Raw genomic sequence first — 9,934 nt, 5'->3', positions numbered from 1 at the left:
TCATACTGGTATAGGTATATTGAAGTACAAGTGAGATATAAATGTAACACGGTAGACAACATCGATATATATTTACCATATATTTACCAGATATTTACCAAATATCGATAGATATTTACCATACATGGCTCAGGAACGCATCTCCCTATACAATCCGCCCCGCACTCTTAGAACAAGGGGGAAGAATTTGTTGGAGATACCATCATCCAAACATGTTTCTACTTCCCTAAAGGCATTTAGCATAGCTGCCCCCAGACTTTGGAATGGACTCCCAGAGGAGACCCGCCTTATTACATGTTAAGAAATCTTTAAGAAGGTGGTAAAGACAGAACTCTTCCGCCGTGCTTATCCTCCTGACCTCCTATGAAGATTACTAGTATGGAACGAGACCAGCTGACCCCTTGATTGATGGAGACTACTGTTTTTAGATTCTGTTTTTAGGTTTTTATGTCTTTATGTTTCTATTTGTACTGTGGTTTTAATGGTGCTGTAATTTTAACTTTGTAATTTTAACCTTGCTGTGATCCCACTTCAATACATTGGGGAGGCAGGAAGATAGAAATAAAAATTATTATTATTATTATTATTATTATTATTATATATTATGATACTATTTATGGGAAGACAACATATCTATAACTAAAGATGCATAACCATTTATTTCATTCCTTTGCTGACCTCTGTAAAGTAACTAATTTATACAAAAGTTGAAAGGGGCAAGTGATATCAAAATTAAAAATTATAATGAAAACAAAAACTGTTTGTAATCCTAAACATGCTAATTCACTGAAATCTCACTGAATTAAATGCAGTCTACTCGTTACACTGTTTAAGCAGCATAGCCTACAGAACAGTTTAGGAGTTTAGACAATGTAGTCTAAAGAAACTGAATTTCAATCTATTTTCATACATTCCTCTGAAGGAAACAGTTCTGTAACAATTAGCAATATGGTAAAGAGCTAGTTTGGAATATGGCAGTATTTATGTACAGTACCATAAATAAATAGCCAATTTTCTGCTTAAAATGACCTAGGCTTTACTCCAACTCTACTAAACACATTTGCATCCTTAACCATGATTTCATTACCAACTGCTTTCAACTGATAAAAGAACATAACTGTACCTCATAAATACTGACAGAACAGCTCATGTTCAATAAAGAGAGAGAAAACATTATTTAATTTCCTGTAAATAAAAAAGAGAATAAATATTCCCCATGAATAAAATGCAAAATGCAGTGGGAAAAAGTGAATAGGTTAACCACATAAACATCTATAGCAAAGGGAGAAAAAGATGAATATTTAACTGTCATGATAAAGACAACATTTGGTATACACTGTTCAAATGAATATATAATCAACCATATTTAAAAATTAAGCCAATCTTATGCTTTACATCACAGTTATAAGAAGATGAATCCAGCTACTTTGATCTTCTCCCTCATGGCTTTCAGTTCACTTGAGCTTTTCCTGGTATTTCCAAACAGAACATATTTTGCAAATCAAATAGGTCCTTGCATTCTTTTGATGAAGAAGGGATGGGATGGTCAGAACAGAAGTTTCAAATGTCTGCTTCTTATCTGCATATTTCATGAGGTTATGAAAATCCTACTAAAACTTTTGGAAGTAATTATAAAGAAACAATTCTAATTTGCTTTAGTTCATCTACATTTGTATTTGTATACTGTATTATGCGCAACAGTAAAAAATATATATCAATACATTGGTTATCTAACAAATCAAACAAATATTTTGCTTGATTATTCTTGGTTCTCAGTTGAGAACACTTACGGTATATACTTGACCATATGTTAACCTTGTGTATAAGTTAAGGTCAACCTTTTGGGCCAAAAGTATGGATTTTGGTATGGCCCATGGATACGTTGAGGGTCAGTCTTCCCAAGGCAGCCTCACTGCGGAGAGGCTTCTGGACGATCGCTCACCCTACCCAGCATCTCCACAGCTGGGCTTTCTCCCCAAGAGGAAGCTGGGCTGGGAAGAGGCTTCTGGGCAATTGATCTCTCTGCCCAGCATCTCCCCGGCTGAGCTCCCTCCCTGCGAGAAAGCCCAACCAGGGAGAAGCTTCTCAGCAAGCAATCACCCTTCTCAGTGTCTCCCCACCTGGACTTCCTCCCCGGGAGAAAGCCCAGTCAGGGAGAAGCATCTGGGCGAGCGATCACCTTGCTCAGCATCTCCCCATCTGGGCTTCTTCCACGAGAGAGAGAGCCCAGCCAGGGAGAGGCTTCAGGGTGATTGGCTGCCATTCCTAGCCTCTCCCCAGCTGGACTATCCCTTGTAGAGGCAGCCAATCTGGGGAGAAGCTTGGGTACCATATTGACCCATGTATAAGCCGACCTAGGTTTTTGGTCAACATTTGACCTAAATTTTTCGACTTATACATGAGTATATACAGTAGATCAAACTTGACCATTTTCATATGCTTATTGGTAACTAAACCTTGAGACACTGTAACTAATGTGTAGTCGAGAGAGAACCAGCCAGACTGCAACAATTCAACAACCCTTCCTGCTGTGGGAGATATAACTCTATTAGAATGCAAAGCACAGGCCTAATTAAGCTTATTAGCTAATGGTTATCCTAGCACAGGGACTGGAGACTCCATATATAGATTGCAAATCCCTTCACCATTGGCTATGCTGACTAGAGTTGATGGGGGCTGCACTCCAACAATATTTAAAGGGACATGTTTCCCACCCCTCCATATTTGCCTGTCATATTTTGTTAGCTGTGAAAGAAGACAGCTATGTTAGTCACTGGTATTTCTGTCAGAGACATAACCATAAATTATTTCTGCTATGAATCTTGTGTGCCTTGCTATATGAGCTTACCTTTAAAAACAGGCCATGCAATGACACTCCAATATAATAAAAAAATGGGTTGTTCCTTATCAGGATGGATCTTCTCCAGAATAACTCCCCCTCCAAAAAAAATTGGTACATTAGTGTAGTGTAGTGATTTGATTCAGAATGGGAAGACAAGGATCAGAAACCAGCTCAACCAACCATATTGCTCACCTGAGAGCTTAATTCATGAAAAAGTTATAAAGCCCCTCATCCTCCCCTAATCTCTGTAGAAGATTTGCTTTCTAAATTGTCTAGTTGACATAATTAAGGAGTTATTGCATGCACTCTGCCATGTGCACAGACAGGCCAACCCCTGAGAGACACAGTGTGCATGAAGCTGCACTGTTGCACAAGAACTCTAGCGAGAAGGTAAGTTCTGACAGGCAAACCTCTAGACCCATATTACAAGGCTGAGAAGAAGCAGAACATTGGTGAGAAGAACAGAGCCTGTGACTCTGTATATGTACAAGTGCCACAAAGAAACTTAAAGTAGCTGAAGAATCAAGCACAGTCTCCATCCCCATATCTTTGCATCAAAACAAGTCACAACTCATACTCAGAATGTGGAAAAGAGAGACCTTTTCTGGGTTAATTGCTGACTGTGGCTTGAACACTTTCATTAAAATAATGTCTTGTAGAAATCACAGTGAAATGTATGGTGAACTTTATCAAACTTCTGCTTGGTAAAATGTGCTTCTTATCCAGTGGAGACCTTCTATGCTTGACATACCAAGGGATACCATCAGCTATACCCATAGGAATTATTACAGCATTCTGGTTAAAAGTTGGTTATGAGAATCTTTATTTTGCAAACTATACATAAACATGAAAAAAGAAAACTGTAGTATAGTTTAATGTCACATAAGATAATCATTAAATTTAGTAGTAACCCTATTGAAATCAAAGAAGAAAAATATTTTTTTTCTTTCAATTAACTGCAGATAAAAATTAGGGAAAACAGTAAGTCACAGTTGAAATTAAACAACTGCTTGCATATTGTTACACAGGGTCTTTCAGTTTTATTATGGCACAAAGCCACAAGTATGATATGAATGAAGGTAATGGAATTTTAAAAAGTCTACACAATTAATCAACATGCTAACATAAATACAGTGATTAAAATAATTTTCTCTACAGTCAAATTTTGAATGCAAGACTACTTAAGAATTGTAATGTATTACATGGTAATTACATAACAATGAGGTGGGAGAGAAAATAACCTGTTTCTTCATTCCAGCAGCAGTACCTATTTTGATATTAAATTTGGAATATTTGGCTATTGCCTAATAATCATATATTGGTATGCATGCTATAAATCTTTCTATTTCTATTTTGCAAGGCACCTTACAATAACTCCTCTAACGTTTTGAATTAGTAAACAAAAAGGGCATGACTTAGGAGAGAGAATAGAAATTTGTTGGAGTTGGAAAAACAAAACTCCATAATTAAGTTGAAAAGAGTCTCTCGGGGAAAGTATCATGGTTTTCAAGTCCATTAATATATAAACACTCTTTATGCAAAGTTTTCCCATTAAAATATGTAAAACTAATTTATGGTTAGAATCCTACAGAAAGAAAGATAAAATTATCAGGCTGCCTGCACGCATAACAAGCTGACATGATTTTAACATGAACTAAGGGAAAAAAATTGGGAGGGAAAGGGGAAACAAAACTTCAGATTTTTCAGAATCTATGCTTGTCTTGGTTTTACTGGTTTTACATTTCAACAACCTAGTAATTTCAAAGTCAAAAGATAACATTTGCGAACACAGAGGAGAACCTGATCACTTCTACAGTCACAACTTTTCCAGTCCTCTGGTACATAATAAGCTGGCAACATATTATGACCTTGATTATAATTTCCTTATCCTGTCTGTGCACATTTTGAGAAAAACGTCCACATGGTCTAAATCACATCTAAAGTTTTAAGTCACTTTGCTTATAACAAAGCACCTGCTGGAAGTGGCCATACACACAGTCCCAAACAGAAGATGTCTTTTTCATGGAAGCTTTAAGGTTTGCTTGTCCTTATGATTATCTGCACATTTAATGTTTTTTTATTTTGTTTAGTTTCACTTTTTAGTAGCACGTACACATTTCTTTCTTCAGGCTAGACTCCAGTGTGTTTTCTTCTGCTCAATGGCATATAAAAACAACACATAATATAATGATTTTCATTTAAACAAAGAAAGTCTATGACTTCAGTTGCAATATTTCAAATAATCATACAAAATATACATGTTATTTAGAATCCTTTTGACCTTCAAAGGTATAGGGATTTTCTGGGAGTGTCATCTTGTAAATTTTAGAAAGACAATTTAGTCACAGCTACAAACATCAAATATATCCTTCATGGTCATCGTCATCATCATCGTCACCTTCATCCTCATCGTCATCTTCAATTTCATCTTCATCATTCATCATTTCATCATTCTCATCATCTGTCCAGTCATGGAAATCGCCACTGGCAAAATCACCTGACGTTTCTAGCTCAATAGCTAAGAAAAACCATAGTCATTTATTAAAATATTTATATGCCACCCTAGATCCATTGATCTCTCAGCAATGTATAATAACATCAATTTTTTACACTCAATCTCACCTATGTTTGTTTTTTGTGGCATAAATATAAAACAGAATTTTAAAAGTTTATTTAAAAGAAATAGGAAAAAATGGCTTCTAATTAGTAAGATGATAAAAACTTATGTCTGAAATTATAGGGAGGGTGTTAGTCCAACCACCCTGGGAAGGGAGTTCCAGAGCCTTGAGGCAGCTACTGGGAAAGTCCTCTCCTGTGTTCTCACCAGGTGGACCTGTGTGGATGGTGGGACAGAGAGAAGGGTCCCCCCAGCAGATCTCACAGCATGGGCTGGTTCATAAGGGAGAATTTTGTCCTTCCTCATAAGGACTAAAAGATTTTCCTTAATCATAAGGTCTTGATGTTTTCTGTGACTTACCACAGTCTGCAGCACCATGCGTTCTGGATCCTGTTACCTCATTACCATATCTATCAACACACCAGCATTGCCCTGCACTTCCATGGCACTGGGTTGGTTTGTAATACCCATCTTCATCACATAAGGGGATATACTGCCCTGCGCAATACAGAAAATCATATGAAGCAACCATTCTTACAGAACAAATTTTCTAATTTAATTAAGCAATGTAATAAACATAACTGGTGAATAAATTTACAATTTCTCAGATGTACATACTCTTTTATTCTACACACTCATACCTACAGTTGCAATAAATATCAAATCAAAGTTTTTATTGATATGGAAATATATACAAATTACTTAAAACACAAAATTAATCAACTGAAGCCAAAAATCCTGTTGGGTTACTTTTGTGGTCTTAGAATCAAACCCTATAGACTTATGGAAGAAGGTCCCCAGGGAAGCATCTAAAAAGGGTGGAAATGAACTCTAGACTGCATTAGGGCATTCTAGTGCCTTTTTATTTTCTTTTTTGGAAAAAGATTATGCATGCTTTTTTCATCAATGAAAAAATATTTGTCACTCCCTAAAAATGGTCTCAGGAGTTGCATGCAGCCTGCAGTTTGCACACTGACACATGGCATTACAGACTCCTGGAAGAGAAGGTAGATTTCTTGGCCTGGCCCTTTTGGGTTATGGACTGTACAAAAAGATAAGATAAATTATTGCTATAGTGGCAAGGCCGTGGTGAAGACAATGGAATAAAAAGAATGGAGAAGCTGCAAATCTGGATACTTAAAATGGCTCTAGGCCCACAGTGTACTCTGATAAGACATTGTGATCCTCTTTTGGGACATTCCAGAAAAGGCCCTCTTACCTGGAATTCAAAATACTCAAAAACCCATAACATTTTTTTAATGGATGGCTGGGATAGTGTCACCTTGGCTTGGGGAAAAGATGGGATATAAATGAGCAAAATAATAATAGTAACAGCCAACAACACCTAACTCATCAAACTAATGTGTTCTACACATTGTATTATATTTTCTCTATATTAAATATATCTGAATAAAAACATTTGTGTTAAAGTACCACAATACATACAACAATGTTGACATTACTGAGTCAATATTCAAAATATGGTGGCTACGTCAGGATACTCTTTAATCATCATGCTGAGCAGCAGCAGCAACAACAAAAAAACAACAACATGGAGATTTAGATTCAGCAAAGAGGTAATCATGAAAGAGTTCTGCAGGAAATATCTGGGAGAACATTTAAGGTGAAAGATTTTACTGTTGTATCACCTAGTCCCTCTCTTCTCAGTGCCCTTTAAAGTCTAAAAATGGAGAGTCTAGTAGTGTAATAAAACAGCTGTAACATCTTGGAACTTATAAGGTAATAAAACTAAGTTTAACAGCTTTCAAAGACTTTACAAATTCTGTTACTGAAATTTAGTTTGGTCCATCATTTTAGGATTCATATTGATTTTATGTTCCAGTTTCACTGGGGTTATTTATGTACTCAATAAATACTTCAAAAGAATGATCTATGACTTACCTAGGAGCTTCTTTCCCCCTTGCTGTTTCTGAATGTTGCTGAGTTCTGTCTGGCAAGGTGGGTCTACAATGACATTAGACATGTTAAATTTTATTCGTGCTTGAGAACTACAAAATGAATTGCTTGGGCTACAATTTAAATTCAAGAATATTTCAAAATGGCTTATTCTGCCTCCTCAGGGCTACAATCATAAGGAGCCATCTGCACTGCAGAAATAAGACAGTTTTGACAGCAGTTTAACTGCCTGGCCCAGTACTATTGAATTTTGGGAATTGTAGTTTGCTATGGCATCGGAGTTGTCAAACAGAGAAGGCTAACTGTCTCACAAAACTACAATTCCCAGAATTCCATAGCATTGAGCCATGGCAGTGAAAATATTGTCAAACAAAATTATTTCTGCATTGTGAATGCAGCCTATGGCAGCAATATTACAACATAAGAATTGTTTTGTTACATAAGACCAAAGTTACATCAAGCCAGCATTCAGATTACAGTTTCAACATTTGGTAATCAAATAGATATGACTGCAGTCAGAGCTACTGTATTAGGAATAATCACCATCTTGTTGACCTTTTAAAATTTGTCCAATGTTTTTAAGCCACCAATCATCATGGACTCTTGACACAATTTTTTTTGCTGAGTAGGGTAGTATTTCCTTTTCTCTGAACTAGATCTACTGCCACTCTAAACACTAGAAAATAATTCTTACCATCCACTTCAATAGATAATTTTATTCCTGAACATATTAAATCATAGAATCACAGAATCATAGAGTTGGAAGAGACTGCAAGGACCATCCAGTCCAACCCACTGCCATGCAGGAAATCCAAATCAAATCATCCCCGACAGATGGGCATCTAGCCTCTGCTTAAAGACCTCCAAGGAAGGAGACTCCACTACACTCTGAGGGAGTGTGTTCCACTGTCAGACAGCCCTTACTGTCAGGAAGTTCTTCCTAATGTTGAGGTGGAATCTCTTTTCCTGTAGCTTGCATCCATTGTTCTGGGTCCTGTTCTCTGGAGCAGCAGAAAACAAGCTTGCTCCCTCCTCAATATGACATCCTTTCAATGAGAAGAACATTTTAAATGTGTTACTAACTTTGTGCAATCCTGAGTCTGATTTATAACCATTTATTTAACTCTCAGTATTCATCAAATAAACAGAGTCCCACTGAATTCAAGATGAATGAATAAATCCTTTATAATGGATATATGCATTCGACAACAAGAAGTTTCAAAATAAACATATTTTGATTTTAGATTACTTTACAGTTTTCTGAGAAGAATGCATAATTCCTGATATTTGACTGGTGGAAATGTTTGGAAAATGACATTTTGAACATGTTCCACATATGTCCGATGAACTAAATCCAAATGGGACTAACATTAAGGCTGACTAGCAAGTGCCATTCATTTTAATGGGTCTGTCCCTAGTTGGGACAAAAACTGGCTAACAATTTTATTGAAGAAATTTAGCAACTGACTTTAGCAGTGGGTCTACTCTACCCACTGAATATAGACCAAAATCTGCATCCTGTGGCATGTCTAGAAGGGTGCCACACACTTCTGTTCTGGGTTCAGTGCTATTCAGTATATCAGTGACTCATATGATGGAATAGAGGATATGCTTATCAAATTTGTAGATGACACTAAATTAGGAGGGGTTGCAAATATCCCAGAGGATAGGATCAGAATTCAAAATGACCTTAACAGAAGACAAAGCTGGCCCAAAACACACAAAATGAATGTCAACAGGAAGAAATGTAGAATACTACACTTGGGCAATAAAGATGAAATGCACCGATATAAGATGGGTGATACTGCTTGATAACAGTGCATGCAAAAGGAATCTAGGGGTTTTAGTGGACCATATGCCGAATGTGAGTCAGCAATGTGATGCGGCATCTAAGAAAGCCAATGCAATTCTAGGCTGCATAATAGGAGTATAGTATCTAGACTGTGGGAAGTAATAATACCACTCTATTCTGCTTTGGTCAGACCTCACCTGGAAAAGTGTGTCCAGTTCTGGGCACCACAATTCAAGAAGTATGTGGACAAGCTGGAGTGTGTCCAGAGGAGGATGACCAAAATGATGAAGGGTCTGGAAACCATGCCCTATCAGGAGTGGCTTAGGGAGCTGGGTATGTTTAGCCTGGAGAAGAGAAGGTTAAGGGATGACATGATAGCCATGTTTAAATATTTCAAGAGATGTCATATTGGGGATGGAGCAAGCTTATTTTCTGCTACTCCAGAGACTAGGACACGGAGCAATGGATTCAAGCTACAGGAAATGAGATTCTACCTAAAAACCAGGAAGAACTTTCTGACAATAAGAGCTATTTGACAGTGGAATACACTGCCTTGGAGGATGGTGGAATCTCCTTCTTTAGATGTTTTTAAATAGAGGCTGAATGGTCATCTGTTGGGAGTGCTTTAATTGTGTCTTCATGCATGGCAGGACATCGGAGTCATTGTAGATGGCCCTTGTGGCCTCTATGATACAGACTGTTACTTCTGAGTATAACTGATTTAAATAGCTTTGGTCTTTTTGGAAAGGCGGTATATAAATAAAAG

The 9,934-nt window shown here is 37.1% G+C and overlaps 1 protein-coding gene across 4 annotated transcripts in view; it reads right to left on the bottom strand.

Moving 5' to 3' along the window:
- Positions 1-3,641: 3,641 nt before the first annotated feature.
- Positions 3,642-9,934, bottom strand: part of SPOCK3 (SPARC (osteonectin), cwcv and kazal like domains proteoglycan 3) — a 177,948-nt gene continuing 171,655 nt past the window's right edge. For all 4 annotated transcript variants that reach the window (XM_042468598.1, XM_042468599.1, XM_042468601.1 and 1 more), the window contains 3 exons: positions 7,362-7,424; positions 5,820-5,957; positions 3,642-5,360 (listed from right to left, as the gene is read on the bottom strand). In XM_042468598.1, the coding sequence (XP_042324532.1) occupies positions 5,200-5,360; positions 5,820-5,957; positions 7,362-7,424 (362 nt within the window). In that variant the 3' untranslated portion in view covers positions 3,642-5,199. The remainder of the gene's footprint in view (positions 5,361-5,819; positions 5,958-7,361; positions 7,425-9,934) is intronic.

The sequence above is a fragment of the Sceloporus undulatus genome, chromosome 5, assembly GCF_019175285.1.
Source record: "Sceloporus undulatus isolate JIND9_A2432 ecotype Alabama chromosome 5, SceUnd_v1.1, whole genome shotgun sequence".
NCBI lineage: Eukaryota > Metazoa > Chordata > Lepidosauria > Squamata > Phrynosomatidae > Sceloporus > Sceloporus undulatus.
The sequence above is the reverse complement of the archived record's forward strand: the minus strand, read 5'-3'. Positions and strand labels throughout refer to the sequence as shown.